At 41.1% G+C, this 24,815-nt stretch overlaps 1 protein-coding gene across 8 annotated transcripts in view; it reads left to right on the top strand.

Moving 5' to 3' along the window:
• Positions 1-24,815, top strand: part of BMPR1B (bone morphogenetic protein receptor type 1B) — a 495,158-nt gene that overhangs the window by 460,208 nt on the left and 10,135 nt on the right. For all 8 annotated transcript variants that reach the window (XM_090037100.1, XM_090037099.1, XM_090037106.1 and 5 more), the window contains 5 exons: positions 799-895; positions 5,990-6,128; positions 12,878-13,070; positions 14,101-14,398; positions 16,846-17,021. In XM_090037100.1, coding sequence (XP_089893226.1) covers positions 799-895; positions 5,990-6,128; positions 12,878-13,070; positions 14,101-14,398; positions 16,846-17,021 — 903 coding nt within the window. The remainder of the gene's footprint in view (positions 1-798; positions 896-5,989; positions 6,129-12,877; positions 13,071-14,100; positions 14,399-16,845; positions 17,022-24,815) is intronic.

Raw genomic sequence — 24,815 nt, forward strand, 5'->3', positions numbered from 1 at the left:
TAATTTCTAACCAGCTGTTTTACATGTTGCACTTGCAGAGGGTTTTTGAAGGGCTGTTTAGTATGGTATGGATATTTTTAGCCATAAATGTAAGATTTTATAATTTTCACCCAATATACAGAGTGAAGGGGGAGGGAGGGAATTGCTGAAGTGTTCTAACAGAGAGGCAGAGAGAGACAAAGAGGCAGAAGACCTTAAATTGTTGTAAATATCACTCACATTTTTAAATATATACCTGTCTCCTCTGTTAGCATGAATACAGTCATGCTTCCCTTCTATTTTAACTGAGTGTATTAGTACATAAAAGTGAATTAAGAGAAAGGGAGCTCAGATCTGATGTCTGTCCTGGCTGACAAGATATGTAAGATAGAAGACTGCAGGTGCTATGGGTTTTTCTTGATTTTTTTTCATTAAGGGCCAAATATAATACTACAAACACAGTCATTGTTACCATAAGACTGCTGCCTGAGTGAAAACTGCAGAATCAGAGAGTTCTCAAGCAATGCAGAAGGCCAAAGAACAAGCACATAAAATGGCTCTGAAATCCAGGGCGGTATTCTACAATAAACTTCAAAAAAGAGAAAGGAAACAGTTCTGTTTTTTAATATATCTGTGAATTCTTGTGTTCTGTCTTACATGTGAAACTGAACTCAGAGAGGCAGGATACAATTTAGACCTGACCCTAGTGTTAAAGATCTCTGAGGAATTCTAACATAGCAGTGACTTCTAAGGCAAAAATAAAGTCATTTTACAGTGGCCTTTCCTTTTTTTTTTAATTAAAAAAAACCCCTATTTCAGATTTTGTTGAAGGAAACATTCACCATAAAGCCTTGCTGATCTCTGTAACTGTGTGCAGTATACTCCTGGTGCTTATCATCATATTCTGCTACTTCAGGTAAGTTAAGTCAGCAATATCGAAGAGTTGTGTGCTGCACATTTGTTCCTAATATCACTTCTGTCTCTCCCCTAAGAGTCCCCCCCCATTACAAACAAGAGTATTTTTTTTGTGGAAAGATGAAAGATTTAATTGAAACAAAACTGTGATTCAGTTAGAGAAGAGAAAGGTATATAGCCCTATTGGTCTTCAGTAAGGTAAAAGGCAGGGTGGATTTGCACCTTGTAGACTAACTAAATCAATACATAACAGAAGCTTTCGTACACAGTGAACGATGCATCTGATGTAATTTATGTTATCTCATGATGAAGTAAGCCTGCTGTTTAAAACTGCTTATGCTATGCATCTACTCGAGGACAAGATGACCCCACCCCAATAATTGCACTTTATATGTGGAAAATTCATAACTTTGTTATAATTTTCCAGGAATAGAATCTAATTATTGGAGGTTTGCTTTGAATTTATCCCCCTCCCACTGCTACAGCAGGGAAAACAAATTTGAGGCATCTTGCCTTCTTCCCTAACCCTAACCCCTTCCCCGCTCCTTACTGTCAGACCCTGCTCTTCCTGAGCACATGGAAATGAGAAGCAAATATGAAAATGCTAACCTCAAAATAAACGGACCTGTGGTAATTTGCATATAGTACCAATAGACGTAATTCATGAAGAAATGATGGATCATACCTTTTTTTGAAACTGCTGCAAGTTTTAGCACAAGCACTCCATAAGCGTACTTTTAAGCAGCACTTTTGTATTTACTTATATATAGTACAAACTTTTCAAATTTTTCAAGGCCACGTAAGTTCCAAATTCTGTTGGGGAAAGCCCAATAGTCAAGTTCCAAAATTTGACTGAAAATGGTTCAGTTGTCAAGTCTGTGTACCTCTACCACTGGGCAAATATCTTCCATCCCAGACCCATCAGTCTGGGGCTTTGCATACTCCCCAAATCTAGGCAGGCATCCTGTATGAAAGGCCCTGGGGTTTAGACCCCCCTGTCTCCTTGTCTCCAAAAGGCAGTGAAGTAAACAACCTTTTTTCCCCCTTTCAGGGGCCAAATCAGTTCCAAATTCTGTTTGGCAAAACCTAATAGTCAAGTTCCAAGTTTTGACTGAGCAGAGCTCAGTCATTCGCGTCTGTGTGACTGTACCTCTGGGCAAGTATCCTCCTTCTCAGACCAATCAGTCTGGGGCTTCAGATACTTCCCAAATCTGTCACAGACATCCTACATGCAAACACAGGGCTCAGGGACCCTGCGGTATGATTAACCCCTTGTCTCGCTTTCCAGGGGGAAGCAAGAAAGCAGTCCTCCATTGCCACAAAATTGTGCAGCTGAGTTTCCTGCATTTGGGGAAACTCACAGGGGTCAACCTGTCCAGAGTGCAAGGGACAGCCTCACTCTACTATACTTGGTCATACTAAGGTCAATTCCAAATCCTTTGAATTGTACAAGAACCATATGTAGCCTTACTACTAGCAAGTATCCTCCACCCCAGACTTTTCAGCCTTGGACTTCGGATACTTCCAAATCTTTTGGCAGGCATCCTACGTCCAGGCCCAAGCCCGGAGCCTTGGGGTTTGGATGCCCCCAGGTTTCACTTGCCCTCAGCCATATTGCGGCAGGAGCAAGGTAGAAAAGAATCTCCCATTTCCATAAAGTTGGCATTTAGCTGAGATCCTCCTACTGGAAGCTAGCCAGTGGGAAGCTAACTGTAGGGAATCCTGTCCACAAGCAGACAAGGGTGTACCCTCCACTACAGAGTGCCATTTTAATGTTACTACTTTGGTCATGGTATTTTCCTGCCACTGTGCTTGATAGTAGTCCAAAGCCAGAAATACCATGGTTTACCATATTGTTCATTGGGCTGGGCCTCAGCAAAAACAACAGCATTTCAAGCAGTTGCTCAGTTTGTGTATGTACTCCAAATATCCCCCACCACCCACAAAAGATCCACGTGCTAATTAGCCCCTCACTCATGACTGGAACTGCATGCTGTTGTCACAAGTCCTGGACTCCTCAGTTTTTTTTGATGAAGGTGAGGTGCAGGGCAACCACCTGAAAAGTCTGGGGTGGGGGATACTTGCTGGTAGTAGGGCCACGTATGGTTTTTGAATGATTCAAAGGATTTGGAGCTGATCTGGCTAATTTGACCTGGTACATGGAAATTTGAAAAAAGGTATGTTCCTTTTTAAAGGCAGGCAAGACTAGGGGGTATCTAAACTCCAAGACCTCCAGGCTTCGAGCTTGGACTTGGGGTGTCTGCCATGGATTTGGGAGTATTTGAAGCCCCAAACTGATGAGTCTGGGAGGTAGAATACTTGCTGGTGGTAGCAGCACACAGACTTGAATGAATGAGCTCTGCTCAGTCAGAAGAATTCAGAACTGATTTGGCTGAGTTGTCCCAAGACATGAAATTTCAAAAAACAGTAAAACTTTACTTGGTGCAAGAGATCCCATGATCCTCTCAGCTGATCAGGTGTAGAGTGAAGCCTGCCCTTGCACTCTGGGCAGACTAATAACTGCATGCTTCCCTGATTTTGTGGTAATTCAGGACTGAGTTTTTGCTTTCCCTGAGACGTTTGCTCCTCGGCCTTTTGACTAGGAGTAAGCAACGTTAAGGGCATTCAAACTCCAAGGCCTCCAGGCTTGAGGCTTGCACATAGGATGCCTGCCTGGATTTGGGGAGCATCCAAAGCCACAGACTGAAGGGTCTGGGAGTGGGGCTACTTACCCAATGGTAGAGCCACACAGACTTGAATGATCGAGGTCTGTTGAGTCGAAACTTGGAACTTTACTATTCAGCTTTGACCAATAGCATTCAGAACTGATTTGGCCCTTGAAACAAAATTGAAAAAAAATCAGCATGTTTGCCCAATATGGACCATGTATGTACTTTAGAGTCATGCTCTGTGTTGGCTTTGTTTAATCAGCTTCATAGTTGTTTTCCATTACTAAGCATATGCTGCTTTTGGCAGCAGTTAAATGATAAACAATGTATTTAGTGAGGTATGTGAATGTAAAACTAGGGGCTTTTTCCTCCATGCTGATTGGGGGGAAGGAGGAGCGGGGGGGGGAAACCTTGCCTTGTATTCCAGTTAGTCAAATACAAAAAAGTAGCTACTCTGTATCTTATGGTAAAATCATAGAGATATCATCATTATGCTATTTAACACAACTTTCATTCATATATTTTTCATGAAAAGTATATCATTAAAAAGTTCTTCACTGGGAAATAAAATAATAAATGATGAAAACAGATAGGAACAGTAGTGCAAAGACTTTGTATAGAAAATAAATATAAGCTTCTAAGTAGGCCTGTGCGAAGTGGCAAATATTCACTTCAGATTCAGCTGATTCGGAGGGACGGTGTTTCAATTTGGTGATTTGAATCACTGTCCCGATTCGATTTGGCCAGTTTGGATCCAAAGATTTGGCACCGATTCGGAAATTTAACCATAGACTGAACAGGCAGCAGTCCTCACCACGCTGGACACAGCTGCCTCCAGCTGGTAAGTCTGCTGTGGTGGGCAGAGTGGGGAGGGAAGGGGAATGGATGGGGGCAGATCAACACCCCCATAGTGAGGCAGGGATTGGGTTTGGGGCTGGATCAAGCTGCTCAGCCAGGGTGGGGTTGTGCGGGGTGCCGGGGAGTGGACTTCTGCCACTGCACACCACCACGTGCCGCTGGTCTGTGAGGGCATGGGAGCGGGAGTGTGCTCCCAGACATTTGTGGGCCAGGCTGGGCCAGGCTGCACTCTAGACAGGCAGCGGAAGACGCTGGGAATGGGGTCTATGCCCTCCTGCCACTCGCGCAGCCTCCCCACGCGTCCCAGACATGCTGTGGCTTCACCCCAGCTGGGTGAGCAGCAGCAGGGCATGGCGGTGGGCATGTGCATCTGGATCAGGGTGGGGCCAGTGGCAGGGGCTATGGGGAATTTTAGGGTGGCTGCAGCCCCCCCATAGTCCCTGCTCCACTGCACTCTGTAGGGCAGGCGGAGCCAGGGCTGTGCTCTGGGCTGCAGCTGGGGCTAGCCGCCAGGAGCACAGCCCTGGCTCCACCCGCCCCACGAAGTGCTGCCCAGTGGCAGGCGGCTGAGGCTAGCCTCCTGCAGTGCAGCCTGGCTCAGCCCGCCCTTTGCACATACAGGAGCACATGCCTGCTCCCTTGCCCTCCCAGATCAGCAGCACGCAGTGGCAGGAGCCTCCCTCCCCAAGTTGTCCTCCCCCCGCCCTGGCTGTGCAGCTTGACTCAGCCCCATCCCCAATCCCTCTCTCGCTGTGGAGGTGTTAATCTGTCCCCCCACCCACCACGTCCCATCCCTCCCTCTCTCCTCTGCCCACCACAACAGACTTACCAGCTGGATGCAGCTGTGCACGGTGTGGTGAGGACTGCTGCCTGTTTAGTCTATGACTGAATGTCCAAATTAGCACTGAATCTTTTCCGAAACGATTTGGAGGCTTCCGATTCGATACGGACTTTTTAATTGGTCTCCTGATTCAGTTTGAATTCAGAGATTCAGCCACTAAATCAGGCTGAAACTCCTCCAAATCAAATCAACTGCTGAAGCTTTGCACAGCTCTAAGTCTCTTAACACTATGCAGGCTTGCACATAACCTCATAAACTGAATCCAAAAGGGAGAGAGATTAAGAAATGCAGGTAAATAGGTATGGGACATATGATTCTTAAATGATTATTCACAAATGATTATTAAATAATTATTAAAATCTTAAAATAACACAAATCTCAGTGTCTTTTTGATCATAAGAGATCATTATATCCATTACCAAAACGTCAGTTTTCTTTTTTTAAGCACTATTCTTTGAATGAAAACTTTAATATAGCTACGAATAAATAAACTGTGGCTTCCAGAGCCCATTTTCTTTTTCTTTTTACTCATGTGGTGTTCTGACACTAAAAATTGAACGGTTTAGTATGCTGAAAATGGATCAGAAAATAAAAGATAATAAATCTAGAATATTCTTCTAGTAGATGCTAAGAATTCGTATAAGACTGGCATGTTACTGGCATTTTCTACACAGCGTGTCTTATTCATTGTACTGTCAACTAATCTAGTATTCATCTGAAATGTTAGGTACAGAAGACAAGAAACGAGACCGCGTTACAGCATCGGACTTGAACAGGATGAGACTTACATTCCTCCAGGAGAATCCTTGAAAGACTTGATTGAACAGTCTCAGAGCTCAGGGAGTGGTTCTGGGCTCCCTCTGCTGGTAAGAAAGGAATATTATTTAGATACTAATAACACCAAGATAAAGACAGCAATATAAATAAACCAGGGAGTCATTGCTGAAGGCAAAATTGGACCCTGTATGTCTTTTTTTGGCAGAGGTAACAAGGGTATCAGTTGGAAAATCAGAGGTCTTTCTTTCATGCTCAGGAGAGGGTTTGCTTTTCATCTGACACACAGCAGTGCAAATGCAGAATAACTGACTTCCATGGAATTCATATGGATTTACGACAGTGTAAATGAGATCAGAATCTGGTGCAGAATTTCAAATGCAGTACCTTCTATATGCAACATACAAGCACAGTTCAAACACTGCTATATTATTTTTATAAAAGGAGGATTGTGAAACTGTTAAACTTGGAACCTTTATACACTGTTGTGTTACGTTATATTAACAAGCTAAGAGCAGCATCCTTCACTTCACTTTCCTCTGGCCGTAGCAGCCTTATAGGTTGAATGCACATCAATTCAATACAGTGTATCATCATTTCTGAGTTGTATCACAAGTAGCTGTGGCTGAGACCCAAATGCCTGTATATAAGGGGAGAGTGTTTCCATTAGTAGGTTTATATTTCAGAGAAAAAGCATGGCTTTTCTGTTTATCAGAGTTTGGGTTTTTTGATAGTTCTACCTTCCTACCTTGGAGGTCCTGGACTTCATGGCACCACAGAGACTCAAAATGAGTTATTATAGATACTGCCTCTGAAAGCTGCTATTTCCTTAGCATTTTCCTTATATATGCCCAAGAGTTGTATATCCTTCATATCTATTGGCATATTCTACAGTTTCCCCATCGCCATACTGTTTGAGCAACTTCCAAGAACATAAAACAGACTTAAGAGGACATCACTTGATTAGTCTCATAATGAATCGAAATTTGGAGGAGTTTAGAGTTCATCCTGATCACCTAACATGGCTTTTAAACAGTGCATGCCTGTACACATGTGGGGAGGCTGCTCCGACATGCTGTGATTACATGCGCTGCAATTAATTGAGTCTGCTGGAGCATGGTAATTTGTGCAGCCTCCAGCAGTCTCCACATCTCATGTATCAGCATCCCCACACCTCAAAATGGTTGCTGGGGCACTTGAACTAAAGCTCATTTGACAAGCTTTAGTTCAAGCACCTCCACCACCATTTTGAAATGTGGAGATGCCTTTACATGAGACACTGTGGGTGCTTTAATTAGCCCCTTCACCCACAGAGCATGTGTAAAAATGCCCAGTGTGCCCTGACCAGGGTAAATGTAATCAGGATGTTTAAAATGTGTTAGTGAACAGGTATATCTTCATAGCTGTAGCCCCAGACCAGTAACAAATGTGTACAACAACAAAATGGCAAAACTCTTTGTTTTCAGCTTCTTTATTATTTATTTCCCAAATAAAGATATAAAGCTGATGCTTCAGAAAAAAATGAACCATAGTTTCATTTTGCAAAACTTATAAAATGTCAGTTTATCATAAACAATACTGTCTTCAGCAGCCCATTTATTATATTGGATAAAAATATTGCAGCAAATCTAAACCTTAAGCAAGATACTATCCCTTATCTGTTACTGAACAATGCCAATTTCCTCTCTTGTAATAATATCATAGCCCTCAGTCACGCTCATATATTTAAGGTGATATAAATAGTGCCACTCTGGGTTTCTGGCTTCTTTTTTTTCCTCCCAGAAGTTAGCATCTCTCTCGCACACAAGTTAGGCCAGGGGTGGAAAATTATTTCGGCTGTAGGGTCACTCATGGAGTTTTGGTGAGATGTTGAGGGACGGGGGGTACTGACCCAGCCTCAGCCCCTTGTCACAGTTGTTTACCCTGCCTGGTGAGGTGGGGGATGGGGAGATGCCAGTTTATCCTATCTAGCCCCATCCGTCCTGCACCCACCGCTGGGGTGCTGGATAGAGTGGACGGGGTCTCATAGTTTCATAGTAGCTAGGGTCAGGAGGGACCTGAACAGATCATCTAGCCTGACCCCCTGCCACAGGCAGGAATGAATGCTGGGTTCACAAGACCACAGACAGGTGGTCATCCAACCTCCTCTTGAGTTTGCCGAAGGTAGGGGCGAGGACCACTTCCCTGGGAAGTTGGTTCCAGATTTTGGCCACCCTAACTGTAAAATATTGCTTTCTGATCTCTAACCTAAACCTGTTCTCCATCAGCTTATTACCATTGTTTATTGTCACCCCAGGTGGTGCTGGGGAGAAAAGGGCTCTAACCTATTTACTGTTGATCTCCCCTGATGAGTTTGTAAGCAGCCATCAGGTCCCCCCTCAGCCTCCTCTTGCTGAGGCTGAACAGGTTCAGGTCCCTCAGTCTCTCCTCGTAGGAGAGAGACCAGCCCAGGACCATCATGTGCAGGGTGCACTCAGCCAGGCAGATGGGATGGGGCAGTGGCAGGGGAGGAGGAAGGGTCCAGGAGTAGGATGGGTGACTGGGGCTGAGATCACAAGGTGGTGGCAGCATGGGGCTGGGGCAGAGGGCAGAGCTGCAAGCTGCTCCCCACATGTCCCTGTGATGGGCACCTGTTTTGCAGGTAGTGGCCAGCCCCTGCCCACAGAACTGGTGCCTGTCACAGGAACATGCAGGGAGCTGATCATGGCTCTGCCTCAGGCTCCCGCCCCACACTATCGTCACCCCATGATCCTGTCCTTGGCCCTGTCCCTGCCCACTCATTCTGCTCCTGAATGCTGCTCCCCGCCTGCTTGTGGCCCCATCCTGTCTGCCCCCACTAAGTGTGCCCTGTCTGCGGGGGTCCTGGGCTGGTCTCCATGGAGACCCTGCCCACCTGCTCCATCCAGCATCGCTGCAGGGGTTTCTGGGAAGCTGAGTCTGGCCGCTGCACCACCCCACCTGCTGCCACACCACACACCTGGCAGAATACAACTCCCGGTGTGTCTGAGAGCTGCATGTAGGGATAAGGAAGGCTGTGCTCCACACCAGGTGGCACCTCCATGCTCAGGCTCTCTGGGACCAGCCGCAAGGCTGTCTCTGATGCCTGGGCCAGGCAGGGCTGAGGAGCCCACCATGGGCTGCGTAAAATCACTTGGGAGGCTGGATCCAGCCTGCAGGCTGTACTTTGCCTACCCCTAAGCTCAGCAGAAGACGGGGTAGAGGTGCATCCTGTGTACCACCTGAGATGCATCACAAGTTAGTGAAAGGTTAAATGTTGTCAGTCAAATATTAATTCCCAAAGCATTTTCTGAACTTATAAGTAAAGGCTTTTGCCTTGCATACAATCACTGCTTGGGCTAACCTGTACACCAACCAGAATCCTGTTGACTTAAATAGGAGACATTGCTCATTGTCTGGCCTTTGGGTCATTTTGCAAAATTGTGGCCAATATAACAAAGCAATCCATTTTTGAGTTTGTTAAACAGTTTACTCAATTAGGTGTGGGCTGCTCAACTCAGACTGCTCATGCATTTTTCTAATTCCATTCAGAAAATAATTTTGTTCCAAGACTGTTGACAAAAGTTCATATGAGCAAGGCTTTGTATGCATCTTAAAAACAGCAAATTTGCCTTGGGCTAAGCTCTTTTCAGTCAAAATTAGAATTAATTCTGTGACAAAACAGAATTCTGTTGGAGGAAAAGTGGGAGTTGTCTGTAAATGTTTAGGTCATCCAGCCATGGAAGAGAGAAAAAAATGCTATGTCACCTTCGCTGACTAGTCATAAAGCTCAAAGAATAAATTCTGGATGTTGAAGAATCAGCAAGCTATTAATTGTCGCAAGGAATCCAGAGATTAAAAATGTGTAAAATCTGCTCATAAAATACTTTGTGGCAACCATTTAAAAAAATCAGCATCAGTTCATGAATAAAGACATTATTTATATATTTATTAAATAAAACAAATTTTTCATAGTAAATAACTTGACTAGCCTTTGTAGGAGGAAACCAAGTTAAGGGTCTTTACAGAGTATTGAACTGCCTTAGCATTCATAACAGAAATGTGTTTTTTCATTTTCTTAATGTAATTTAATAAGACACTTTTCATCATTAAATACTGTAATTTCATATACTTTATGATGTCATTACATAAGTTTATAAAAATCCAGTTATTTTATGTAATGTTATTACTGTTCAGGATACATTTTTAAATTGGGCAAAACAGAAAGTAACAATGTTAAAATTACATTACAAAATGCTAAAGAAAAGTAATATAACTGTGTAATACAACTGTTTGTTAATCACTACATGAGAATATAAAAGGATAAATCAATAAAAATTAAGCCAGGCTTTCATTGGTGTAAATCAAGTAACAGCACTGAACAGCACCATCTTGACAGTCTCATAATAGGGTTTGAAAAATAATAGGGCTAAAAAAATTAGCTCATAGTTAATAGCTAACAAAAGTAGGTGAGGACTTTCTTGGGCAACATCTTTTACTGAACCCAGCTGCATGGTTGGAATACAGTTAGACAAGCTTATGAATACAAAGCATTCTTCATCAGGTGTCTAGAAAAAAAAGTAGGAACTTTCAGTTATTTTTTATGTCAGTGTTGTTCTTATTTCATTTCAGTCACTTCAAAAATAGTTGCTTACTGAGAATATATATATAGGCCTTACCTAAGAGATGTGGAATTCTCTTTTTGTATATGCATTCAGGCTGAACTGAGGTGTGTCCATTTTCTTTTACGGTATCAAAATGAGTCTCCTGCTACTGAGAAGCATAAATAAAGTGAGAACTTTCTCTGGACTGTTTCAGGAAATGAAGATTTATTTTAGCAACTTTGGTTTTTAGACTGTTATGGATAGTATAAAATGAATATAGATCTCATTAAATACTAAGATAACATAGGTTTTTGTGGGGCATTGAATTCCTTAAGAATTGTACATTGGTAAGGAATAGCAAATCTAGAGTTAAATGTTTAGAAGAATTGTAACTAATTACTCTGGGCCAAATTTAGAAATGAAGTAAGATGGTGAGGCTCTTCTGGAGGCTGTGGAGTATTTTATCTGTTTAAAATATTTTTTAACAATTGCAATAAAATCAAGGAAGCTGTAGCTATAGTTGAAATGATAATACGGAGACAGTAGAGGGTGCCATTTTAACATTCTGTTACACAGGCTAATGACTGGGGAAAAGGGGCTGATTGTTTAACCATGAAAGTTAATACTTTTGCAAATACTGTCACAGCTTTTACTTTAGTGTTTCTTCTATGAGTGATTAGGAATATGTGCCCTCCAGACACCTGCCATTTCTATTGGTATAAATTGTTCTGCACTAGCCCAAGGCAATATTAGCCACATTTTAGTTTAATGTGGGAATAGTTGATCATTCCTCCTAAAACTCAGTATGTTCTCTATCACCTTAGACTTAGATTTCTCTGAAGTGTTGTTGATTGCATGACATTTTTGATAAATGTCAAGAGGTGTTTTAATTTAGCTTTAATACAACCACTTTGCAAAATGGCAAAACTGTCTGACTCCAAAATGTGGTCTTTGGGAAAATGATATATTTGTAGCTTCCAGATCCCTAAGCTACAAATAAAAAACTTTAGCAAACCTTAGCAAACAGTTGCTTAAAAAGTTGTGGCTGAATTTTTAAAAAATAGCCCAGAGTTAGGCTTTTTGATCCATATTTATGTACTTAAATTAATGGTGATAGGAGTTTCACAAGAACTAAAGGGAGGTAGATGACCACTCTTGCTAAATTCAGGTGTGCTTAGCAGTGACTCCCTTTTTAAACCCTCATTCTCAAAAGTGCTGAGTATCCTACAAAAGCTCTTTTTCACAGTAGTGAGAACTATTGGGCATATAACACTTGGGCATGGTTATTATATCACATAGATTGGCATGGCTAGTAGACATGATGTGGGATAACAAGCAAGTGTTTTTAACAGAAAATAGAGCTTCCACAAAGTCAGAATTTTCCATGAGAAAATTAAATACTTCAGCAAAATCAATCATTTTCCTTTGGCCTAAGCTCCCTAACCTGTCTGCATCTTCCATAGTGTGTTATGATCTCCCCTACAGCCCATCCACTACAACATATCACAGTACTTCAGTGATCCTGGACTATCCTGGGAGATGTTCAGTAGGGAGTCAGAAAGAAAGGGGAGAGGGTGCTGTTTTAAAATGTCAGGAAAATGCAGTAGTACAGCAGTCTAAACTAGTGCAGATTAATGTCCAACTAAATTGACCTCAATCAAAATGTTTTGTTTTAGTTTGATAAACCAAAATGATTTTTTTTTTCAGTTTAGGGATATTAAAATTTTGCATTTAAGCAATTCTGTGTTGCGCATTTTTTTAAATTTTTCATGTCACAAACACATTAGATTTCTTTTCTGTTCTCTCCAACTTGGGAAGAAAACATAAATGGTTCCCACAGCATGGAAATGTTATGGGTTATTTAGGTATCCACCATGGATTTACAAGCCTGACCATGACATCCTTTGTTTGGCACTTTTGGCCTATGTTATGTTATTAGGCTAGATATGAATCTTTTGTTATACTGTTCACTGTGGACATGCACAGGCTTGAAGGACTGTGTATATATGTACAGCTGGATTCTTCGAGAGCCTCAAAACTGCAAGAAAAATTTCACTAGTAGTCATTTCTATGAGAAGCAGCTCTCACACCTCTGATGACATTTACTCTGCAAGTCTGTGTCTTGCTGCTTTGTGCAAAAATCCTTATGTTTTTATATTTGGGGTGGGTAGGTAAGAGAAACAAAGATAAAGGAGACACATTTCTTGTAGAGGAATTTTAATTATTATGCGTCTCAACAGGTCCAAAGAACTATAGCAAAACAAATTCAGATGGTAAAGCAGATTGGTAAAGGTCGCTACGGAGAAGTTTGGATGGGAAAGTGGCGTGGAGAAAAGGTAGCTGTGAAAGTGTTCTTCACCACAGAGGAGGCCAGCTGGTTCAGAGAGACAGAAATCTATCAAACTGTCCTCATGAGGCATGAAAACATTTTGGGTAAGTATCATTAAAAGTAGAGCTCATGTAGTTGTGCAATTTTTTTAGTTTAGTCACTTTGCATTCACTACCTCATGTCCTTTTCTTTGGTACCTGCCCCACTCTTCAGTTACCATAAAACATTTCTCATTTTGGGCAAACGGTCTCAAAGCAAGCTGTTTTAAAGTTCTATGTGCAATAGAAAATGATTGTATTTGAGAAGGTGTTGTCCCAGCAACCACACATCCAGTTCTGCCACATGTATCTAGGATTTAAAACTTAAAAGGAAACTTAAGACCACTAAATTGACACAAAGCATTGCCAGTGTAAAACTTCGAAGGTAGCTTGAGGATGCTTGCATCCTGTTTGCTTCTTAAGGCTCGGTTTTACACTTCGCAGAGCTCTCCCTAGGGGGAAATGTGGTACTATACTGCTCTAAGAGGAGCCCTGGTGGGATTATATTCAAGAGGCCTGTTTTTCCCCAAGCTGCTGCATGTGTGGAGGGGTGTGGGTAAGGGGAGGAGAGTCGTGCATGTATTCCTGTACATGAGCTTGGACATCTGCTCCCTCCATTAGGATAGTGAAAAATTGTTTTCTCCACAACATGAAAATCCAGTGCCTCCTCACCCATCCCCAAATGATTCCATCCCTGGAAAGACCTAGGACTAAGTAGGACTTACTGTTGTATTCTTCCCTGACACAAGCAAGGGGCAGAGAATGTCTTTCTATGAAGTCTTTTCTCATCCTGAGCAACCAGATCACAAGTTAACCATTACACTGGAGATTAGACAAACAAGCAGTGACAAACTTTAGCATAAAACATTCTTCACTCAGACGCATTGTTGATAGTAACAGTTATATGGCTCTTTCTTCATGAAGCATAGTGCATATTTTTAATGTGCTGATGTAGCATGGCTACATGTAGGAGTGATGAAGGAAGTTGAGCTTGTAGCTAAATTAACAATGCAAAGCGGCAGGCATACAATTTAAGATTGCAGGTGGTGATTAAAGCCCTGAAAACCTTGAAATCTTGTCTCTTTTTTTTCTTCAGGGTTTATTGCTGCAGATATTAAAGGTACAGGATCTTGGACTCAGTTGTATCTTATTACTGACTACCATGAGAATGGTTCCCTCTATGATTATCTGAAATCTACTACCTTAGATACAAAAGCTATGCTAAAATTGGCCTATTCCTCTGTTAGTGGCTTGTGCCACTTGCACACTGAGATCTTCAGTACTCAAGGCAAACCAGCTATTGCCCACCGTGATCTGAAAAGTAAGAACATTTTAGTGAAAAAGAATGGAACCTGCTGTATTGCAGACCTGGGCTTGGCAGTTAAGTTTATTAGGTGAGTAAAATGAAGCGCATTGCTTTGCGTGAGAATTCTGTCCTGTCTTAGATTAGCTAACGTGAGCAGAAATTTCAATTTTTTTTCTTTTCTTCTACTTAGTTAAAGGGACAATAAAGAGATATACCAAGGTTCTTTGTGTGGCTGTGCATATTTGTGAGTGCATTGTTTGTGTACCTATTATATATTTGAGACATCCCTACAATCTACAGTCTATCCTATATATGAATGTGTGTAATATAGATGGGTGTAGCCAGCATATAACATGATTCATTTATAAGGAGCTGTTGTGTAGCTAAATGGGCATGCTAGTTGCACTGGTATACACATTGATGCTGCTTAGTAGCAAACTGATCCATGTAACTGCATATTAAATTGAAGAGCCCCAAGACAGGTTGAAGGAGTAGCCTAATATGTAAACCTTTAAGGCTTTCCAATGTCTAAATAACTGCCAAATTAATGCAGATCATTTGCACATGTAACTAATAGGAATTTATTGAAAAGCACTCTTCTGAGCTGTTCTTTGTTTCATTTCCTACAAATCAAACTGCTAAGGTATAGATTTGATTTTTGAAATGGCTTTTAAATTCAATTTCTAAACATGGTGAACAGACAAGTAGGACTTCTTTACAAATCCCATGAGTAAGTCACTCATTGCCATCTGACACTTGTTCAGACTCTTTGCAAGCAGGTTGAGTTTGCAGTCCTGATCCTAGTAGAAATGCATGTTCATAATACCGGGGGGGGGGGAAATTAGCATAAAAATATGGGTGTGATCTGCAAGTTGCATCTTAAAAAGTTAAGTTTCAAAACGTGACTCCCTTTACTTATATTCAAAGATTCTAATCAAGATCTTGAACAGAATTTGTTAATAGTACAGATACAGCCTTATCTGCTTTTCCCATCAATGTAGTTAGGTTTTACTTTTATGAATGCATTTCTTTAAGGAAGATAAAAGTAATAATGATACTTCAGGGAACAAGTACATAGAATACAACACTTATTAGAAAGATGCTATTCAGTGCTTTCAGGGAAGCCAGTTTACCATTTACAAATATATGTTGCTCAGTCTATCTGCTGTAATGGGCCCAGAAGGTATGAATCAGAATTAGAACGAATGATTTGTTGTTTTAGAATAAAACACAGTAATATAATTCCCTAATTGCAAATGCACTAAAATTCATTTCACATGTTTAACTATTTCTGCTGTTGAGTCCTAAATTTTGCAACACTCAAACAAAGCATAATCAGGACTGTATTGAGAGAAAGAAATGACTTCAGTACAGCTACTTGTTTACTGATTTTCTTAGAATTTTTAAAATAATGAAGGCTGCTGGATTTACATCACATTTTCTTTAGGAAGTATGCAGGTGTCCCAAATGGCACACACATTAATATCGGTGTAAGCGACCAATTTTTCATCTCTTTAAGGTTCCATTAGATTGGCATTTTAATATCTGTGGGTAGTACTCTATAGATTTTGTCATTTCAAATCAATGTAAAATATTTAGTTTCAAAAGCTGGAAAGTGCAACTGGCTTTTTTTTTTAAATAATCCACAAATTACTCTTTCTCAAAACCATTACATCTGACACAGCTGAAGCAGGGTGAATGAGAGAAAAAAATCCAGTCGTGTGTGTTAAAAGCATCTGTATTTTCTTATGTATTAGATCCCCACTGTTTGCTGTTTTGTCAGTGTGACACAAGATGTGTTTTTCTAGCGAGTTGCAGGGGTGCATAGGTTGTAGCCATGTTGTTCTAAGGACATAGGCAGACCAGGTTCTTTGGGGGAATCTGATCTTTTATTAGACCAACTAAATAGTTGGAGAACAATTTTTAAGCAAGCTTTCGGGTTCAAACCCCCTTTTTTGAAGGGTTTTTGAACCTGAAACCTTGTCTGTCTAGCGAGGTTGGGCATTATAGCCAAGTGTTTTACACCTATGCAAGGAAAGTTTAGGTGAGATCAAGGGTAATGAATAAGATAGTGCCCCTCTCACAGGCCTGATTCAGCAGAGTTAAATGATATTGCCCCAGCTACTTAGTTTCCTCCATTAATTGTTAAGAGGAAAGCATTAGGTGGTGGAATAAGTTAAGAAAATAACATTTAATGAAGATTTGATTGTTATCACCAGCAGTAGAGTTTAGTCAGATGCTAATGAAATCTTGCAAATGTTACTGCATCCCTGTTGAGTCTTATCTCTGTTGTGATTCTGCATTTGAATGCTTAATATAGCCTCAGGCAAGTAAGCCTTTTAAGATGTATCGTTGTTCACACTAAGAAGCTTTCCCTATAAGAATTGTTCCATTAACATTATGTATTACTTTTGACCTTAACGAAGAATGGATTTGGTTTGGATTTTCCTTTTTTTCACATCCAAATGGATTTTCAGAGGTGATCATTTCAAGCTGCATAATTACATGTTTGAATCTTCTTTTTTTTTCTTTTAGTGATACTAACGAGGTCGACATCCCACCAAACACCCGCGTAGGAACAAAACGCTATATGCCTCCTGAGGTGCTGGATGAAAGCTTGAACAGAAATCACTTTCAGTCTTACATCATGGCTGACATGTATAGTTTTGGCCTTATCCTCTGGGAGATAGCAAGGAGATGTGTATCAGGAGGTAAATGGCAAATTCATTGTTTCTCACTAAGGCATGGCTTCTCACTACTTTCATTTATAATCAAAAGCTTCTATTCCAACCTTTCTTTCTGGGTAATAGCTGTTGTTGTAATAAACTAACTTGGATAAACACCTATTAGGTTTCCATTGAGGCAGAGTTTTTTTGTTTTTTGGGGGGTTTTTTAATCTCAATCAGTCCTAGTTTAACAGCAAAGATTTACACTGTATTTTAATAGGCTCTTTAAAGATGCAGTGGTTCATCACTGTGGTGGGAATTTGCAGCTCATTTACTGGCTCTTTCAAAGCAGTAAACATTTCTGCTAGAACAGGGACACTCTGTTGTTTAAGCAGAAAGAAAACAGGAGGATTTGTTTGTTTTTGTGGTTAACACATGATTAAGGTTTAAGTGCAAAGAGGAAACAAACATTATGAAAATGACTCTTGTTCCTTGCATGTCCTCTTTGAAAAAAGCCCACACATTGCTTCCAAGATTGACAGAAACAAACCCAAGACCCAGGAATCAACAAAGGGAACAAGTGGCACCTATTAAATCCTGCCATACCCACAGCATACTTCTTCTTTTCTGACATCTGCCAGCCAAGTATTTGTAGCCTAATCTGGAATTGAATTGTGTGTCAGTTAAAATTTAGCATGCAAGAGTCCACCTTCCTGATTGCAGTAATTGCAAGGTTGTCATTAAACAGAGCATTCCATGATAACACACTTTATAGCAAGCCTGAGTAAAACAGCACAGCTGTGAACAGACAAGGGAGAGAAAACCAATATAGAACATCTAGCGTTCATGTGACTTATGTTATACCATGTGAGGGAAAGACTTGGAGCAGGTGAGACAGGTGGTGTTTTCTCCAGTTAGAAATGTCCTCTTGAAATGTGCAGCACCAGAAGTCTTATTTCTTTCATATTTCATTAATGTGTACTTTGTATTTGCATTGGGATATGTAAATATAGATGAAGATGATGACATCCCCTTTTCCTTAAGTTGACTTCTAACCCTTACCTTTTTAGGGTCCCCATCTTACACAGGTAATCATCCAATTTACTTCACAGTCATTAGTACAAGTTCCACTTCGTTGTTCACCATGCCACCTAAAATTCTATTTTTCCATTCAAAACAACATCCTCTACTTCCTGAACAATTGTTTGCAGTGTTTCTATTTTGTTTTCTATCAGCTGCTTTCCTACACTTGTTTACCACTTGTTCTATAGTATTGCAACTCGGAGTTACCCATCTGTCACCTGCATCAAGCTACAGCCTTATGGTAGCCAAAGTACATACCTTGATCCTACCTGGTTATGACTTACTTTCTGGTAAAGCTTATGCCTAAGGGCCTTGTTGCATGGGACACTTAATACATGATAAAGCTGTGCAGTATTAAACTTAGAATGTGTTCTGAGCAGTTGCACAGTATGTTTGCTATGGTCTCTAACATGCACAGCTCACTGTTTGTCAGTACCAGCCACAGCACTGCACCAAAATCTTGAACCAGAGCTGATGCAGTGCTTGGGCTGGAGCCAACAACCAGCTGATTGTCAGTCCCAGCCCTGGCACCAAACCAGTCTTGAATCAGCGCTAGTGCAGCCCCAGCTACAGCATCACACACAAGTCTTCAACCAGCTCTGCTGTGGTGCCAGGGCTAGAACTGACAGTCAGCTGATTATTGGTCCCAGCCCCCACACAGCACCTGTTTTGAACTTATGTTATCTCCATAGACCAGTCATATGATGGCAAACGTGTTACATAGTACAATCTGCAGATACTCCTCCCACTAAAAGTTGTATCTCTGCTATGACACAATCACACTTAGAGCCTGAAAAAGGGTGTTTGTACCTGAAAGCTTGCAAAGAAGGATTTTCCCAACTCTCTTATTTGGTCTAATAAAAGATATTGGATTTCCCCAAAGAACCTTGTCTGCTGATCACACTTAGCACATTTTCCTGCTTGAATGTGCAGAGGCTCATGTTTTAAGTGTAATTAATATGCCCTAATCCTATAAGCAAACTACTTACTGAAGGAAGCTACAGCCTTACAATTAGTTGCTATAGGAAGACAGTAAGGCTTTCTGTGGGCCATAAGATCTGTCCAATCGAAAGATCAGGGCTTAAGTCCATTTATGTGTATGTTGTGAGGTCCAAATCCCAGATAGATTGCTGGCCAGTAAACGAGAAAACACATCAACAGTTCCCCATCAATTCCTGATTTTATTATAGTGATTTAGGTTTCTTTTGCTTTTGTTACATATTTCTCTCAAATGATTTAGTAATAATATAATTTTTAGTGTAGTAACTTCAATTACATTTACCTTCTTACACTCATCCTGGTGTTCTTTTATAGAAATAGTTTTGCTTCTCCACCTAAAATTACAGTAATATTTAGCTCCTATAGAACACTTTATACTGTAGATCGGAAAGGGCAATACACAGGAATTTAAATAACATTATCTTTCAGTAGAAAGCTGAGACACAGAAGTGAAGTAATTTACCCATAGTCACACAGCAGTTTAGGAGCCGAGTAAGAGTAGAGTATGTCACGATTCACTGCTCCACCCATCACACTGCTTCCAGAAGAAATACAGTGCATCATTACTGGTGTAGAATGCCTGCTGTATTTTCACCCTAGAAGAAGAGCTATATTTCAGTGGTGGGTGAACTGATCTCTGTATTTATAGTATATAAAGCCCATTGCATTGCTTTTTTATGAAAGCAATTATAGTAATGTAAACCAACATTATTTATGTAAGGGAAATGGTACAAGGATGCAACCATTAATTGTTTGCAAAGTACTTTCTTGATGAGAAGTACAGCATGCTCTACTACAACATTGGAATATCTGAGATAGTATATTTATTCCCCAATTATGAGTGGAGGGAAGTAAGTACTATTCTTGATGATAATATTGATAAATATAATAAAAAGTATTATTAAGGTTTAGCACCTAGTGATCACTATTAAAGAGCAATAATCTGCAAGCAATTACAGCATCTGGGCTACTGTAATTACTGGGTATGTCTACACAAGATGTTTACTGCAGAGCTAACTAATTAGCTCCACAGTAAATGTTTCCGCATCTACATGTGCACCATTTATTAGGATGCAGTAAATTAATAAACTCTGCCGCAGGTTAGTTCTTGTAAATACAAGCAGTATGCGGCAGTGGAGTTTTTTAGCGCACAGCAACACGTGTTTAGACATGTACAGGGATGACTGGAGCATGAGAGTGCTTCAGTGCAGGGGCTATCTGCTGGCTAGCTCCTCACTAGAGCACCCTCATGCCCCAGCCAGCCCCTCTTCAGCACTTTGAGCCAGGTTGGAGTGGACCAGGGCTGGCAGGCTGACCCCCTGGGCTCCCTTCCAGCCGAGGCTGCTCCAACCTGGCTCAGTGTGTTGTGGTCCCAGGTTGCACATTCAAATGCAGTGCTCAGGTGCAATAAACTCTGCAATATGCACCAGAGTTTATTGCTGTGCATTAACAGGGCATGTAGATGTACCCGCTGTGTATTTTTCTTATAGGAGAATTAGGCACACTTCAGTTTGTTAATTCTTATGGTTTGGAGGGAAAAAGGGGTGTATGTAATCAATAAAATGATTATATGTATAAAGAGTATAAGAAGTGCAATACTGGGTCAGACCAATGGTCTATCTAGCCCAGTATTCTATCTCCAAAAGTGGCAGAAGCAGATGCTATACAGGGAGAGCACTGAATTGGAAATTTCTTGAGAGATTTATCCCCCATTCAGTATCCTCCCTGGCATCCACCATTTATTAGGTTAGGGATGGCAGAGGAAACATCTCCAATCATTTTGTTCAATAGCCACTGAGGAATATCATCCATGAATTAATCCAGTCCCTTTTTGAACCTGGCTATGCTGTCTGCCTCCACCACATCCTGTGGCAGTAATTTCTACAAATCAAACACATATTGCATAAAAAAGTGCTTTATCTTCTGGCTTTAACTACCACCTACTAATTTCAGCAGATATCCTCTACTTCTAGGATTCTGGGACTTGGTAAATAACAGTCCCCTGTTCTCTTCGTCCACACCCTTCATTCCTTTATAGACCTCTATCATATCCTTCCTCAGCCTACTCCTTTCCAAATTGAAGAGTCCTAGCCTTCTTAGTCTCTCATTGTACTGCAACTGCTTCATATCCCTGGTCATTTTGGTTGCCCTTCTCTGCTATTTTTCTAATTTTACTACATCCCTTTTGAGACCAGAACTGCAAACAATATTCAAGATGTGGGTGCACCAGGGATTTGTATAACAGCATAATGATGTTGTCTATTTTGTTTTTAATTCCCTCCTTAATGATGCCCAATATTTTACTGGCTTCTTTGGTCACTGCTGAACAGTGAGCTGACATTTTTATAAAACTCTAAATGACCCCAAAGTCTCTTTCCTGCATTGTAACAGCTAGTTCAGGACCCAGTGTTGTATACATATATTTGAGGTTATTTTTCCCCGGATGCGTTATGTTGCACTTGTCAACACTGACACTCATCTGCCATTTTTTTGCCCACTCAGTTTGGTGAGATCTTTTTGCATCGCCTCTTCATCAGCTTGAGACTTGACTACCTAGAATAATTTGATATTATCTGCAGGCTTGGAGATTTCCCTGTGCAGCCTCATTTCCAGATCATTGATGAAAATGTTAAACAAAATAGGGCCCAGCACAAATCCCTGCAGGATTCCACTTTTGATATCCCTCTGTCTTGAAAAGTAACCCTTTGCTTCCTATCTTTTAATCAGCTCTTACTTTACAAAAGAACTTTCCATGCAATCCCATGGCAGTGCAGGATTTTTAAAAGCCTTTGGTGAAGAACCTTGAAAATTGCTTTTTGAAAGTCCAGGTATATTATGTCAACTGGATCCCCCTTGTCCATGTGCTTGATGACACCTTCAAAGAACTCCAACAGGTTGGTAAGGCAGGATTTCCCTTTACAAAAACCGTGTTGACTCTTCCCAGCAGATCATATTTGTCTGTGACTGTTGATTTTATTCTTTATTATAGTTTCTACCAACTTACCAGGGAAGGAAATGAGACTTGCTACTCCGTAGTTCCCAGGAGTGCCCTTATTGAGGATGGGTGTTGTGTTGGCAACCTGCCAATCCTCTGACTGGGGTGGGGGGGGTGCTGTTTGTAACAATAAATTACATGTTGCCAGCAGTTCTGAAATTTCACTTCAGAACTCTTGGTTGATTGCCATCTGGTCCTAGCGTCTTACTAGTCACCAGGCTAACATTGTATTTTCATTTTAGCCATACTCAGTTGCTAAGATTGTATTTTCTGTAACCTATTTGAGTTCCCCTCCTCACCCCCATCCCTCTTATGTTAGGCCCTTGCTCGGGCACTCTGTATTACCCTTCTGGCTTTGTCATCTTTTTTGGTTCATGATTCTTAACATCTACTAATAAAATTCATTCATTTATCAGTTTGTTCCAAAATGTCCTCTGTTGTTACTTCAACGTGGTCGAACTCTTCAGACCTGTTTACTAGAAAGGATTGATTTGGCATGGGGATTTCCCCAGTATCTTCTGTAATATACACCAATGCAAAGGGGAGTTTGTTTAGCTGTCTGCTGTTGCCTTATCATCCCTGAATTCACCTTTTACACCCTGGCCATTCCACTGATTCTCTAGCTGGCTTCCTGCTTCTGGTGTATCTTTTTAAAGTTTTTATAATTAACTTTATCATCTTTTACTAAATGCTCCTCAAATTCTTTTTTAGCCTGCCTTATTTCACTTTTATACTTGACCTGCCAGAGTTTGGGAACTTTCCTATTTCCCTCATTTGGGTATGCCTTCCATTTTTTAAAGGATCCCTTTCTGCCTTGATTGCCCTCCTTACCTCTGCTATTAAACCATGCATGGGTTTTATTGGACTGTTTTGTATCCTTTTTTATTTGTGTGATACTCTTTTCCTAAGCCTCTAATATGGTATTTTTAAACAGCTTCCAAGCTGCTTGCAGGTCTTCTAAGCTTTTGTCTGCTCTTTTAAACTTCTTTTTACCTAACTTCTTCATTTTTGTATAATTTTCCTTCCTAAAGTTATGTATTAGAGTGGTTTGCCCAGTCTATACATTTTGTCTTTGCTCAGCTGCCTGTTACTGCTCATGCTATTTGTTTGACACTATAAAAATATAATTTATCCTCACTATTATCTACAGTTGTACTTTTTATTCCCCTACTGTCCTTCTCAACACAGTACAGAGTCTACATGATGCCCCCCTTTTGGGGTTACATCAACCCACTCTGTGTGCTCTTCCATACCCATCAGCTTTCCTCCACTTTTTAGTTTAAAAACTGCTCTATGGCCTTTTTAATCTTTAGTGCCAGTAGTCTGGTTCCGTTCTGGTTCAGGTGGAGCCCATCTTTTCTGCATAGATTCCTGCTGTCTCAAGAGTTCCTCAGTTCCTGATAAACCTAAACCTCTTCTCCTGACACCATCATCTCTTGTATGCATTGAGACTGTAGAGTTCTGCCTGTCTCTTGGACCCTGCATGTGGAATGGGAAGCATTTCAGAAAATACTACTACGGAGGTTCTGGACTTTAACTTCCTGCCTAGCTCTAGGACCTCTCTCCTACACTTCCCCATGTCATTGGTACTCACATGAACCATGACCAGCAGCTCCTCCCCAGTATTTTGTGTGTGTGAAGAGTGGCAGAGACCACTCTACATTTAGGGGTCTGCACTGACTGGAGTTGACACTGGAACTAAAGTTCTCATGGATGAGAGATTGATTGGATTGGACAATAAGACTTAACAACCAATGATGGGTAACATCTATGTTGACACTGGATTTATGACCCAAACATCTTGCTCCAGGCATACCCAAACTGTCAGACTGGCCATGACCTCTCCATTCAATAATAGGTGAATTTTATTGATACACAGTAATAACAGATACATGCAAACAATTCTGTATCTACCAGCCCCAGGCTTCACAGAGTTAAGGTACAGCTGGCCAGCCTGCAAGCTTCGCTCTGAGGTTCTCTTGAATGTCACATGTCAGCAGCCTAGAGGTCAAAGGCCAAGACCCACGCCCCACAGTGGCATGGGTGAGATGGGCTGGTGGTGTGCCCTCTGTCCATGGTGGTCTCAGGTTTCCCTCTCAGGGACCCTTTACTGCTCTGAAATCCCTTCTTTTATATACTTTCTCCCCTCCGATGACTCTGTATCTCTGGGCATTATTGATTGGTCTCTCTGTGGTCATAATACTGTCTACATTCTGTCCTGTCAGTATATTCCTTTGTTTCACAAACCCATCACATGTACACATCCTAATTTGGGCTTTTACTAGTGTCCTTCTAATTCAGTCCATTTACCAAAACTGGAAATCCCAACGGCCCTGCAGTTGGGCACTGTTACCTAGCCAATGCATAAGAGTCCCTTATGAAACACTGTGGTCCATGTCTTCAATTTCCCAGCCTGTGTGTGTGTCTGCTTGCTGCTTGCCTGTGTCAATCACAGTAGGCCTTGAAGGAAACTTTGTTACAAACAGGCTTTAGAAATGAATTAACCTTTGCTGTTCCCCAGAACCATTGTTCTAATGCAGTATCTACTTTACCTACAAGCCAATTCCCAAAAGCAAACCTCGAAATACCATTTTCTAGCTATCACATCTAGCCCTGTGTGTAGAATAGAAAGCATTTCAGAAAATGCCACTGTGGAGGTCCTGGACTTTAACCTCCTTCCTAGCTTTAGGACCTCTCTCCTGCACTTTCCAGTGTCCTTGGTACCCCCATGAACCATGACCAGCTGCTTCTCCCTAGTATTA

This window comes from Crocodylus siamensis, chromosome 2, assembly GCF_052110815.1.
Source record: "Crocodylus siamensis isolate JL-2025a chromosome 2, ASM5211081v1, whole genome shotgun sequence".
NCBI classification, from domain to species: Eukaryota; Metazoa; Chordata; order Crocodylia; family Crocodylidae; genus Crocodylus; species Crocodylus siamensis.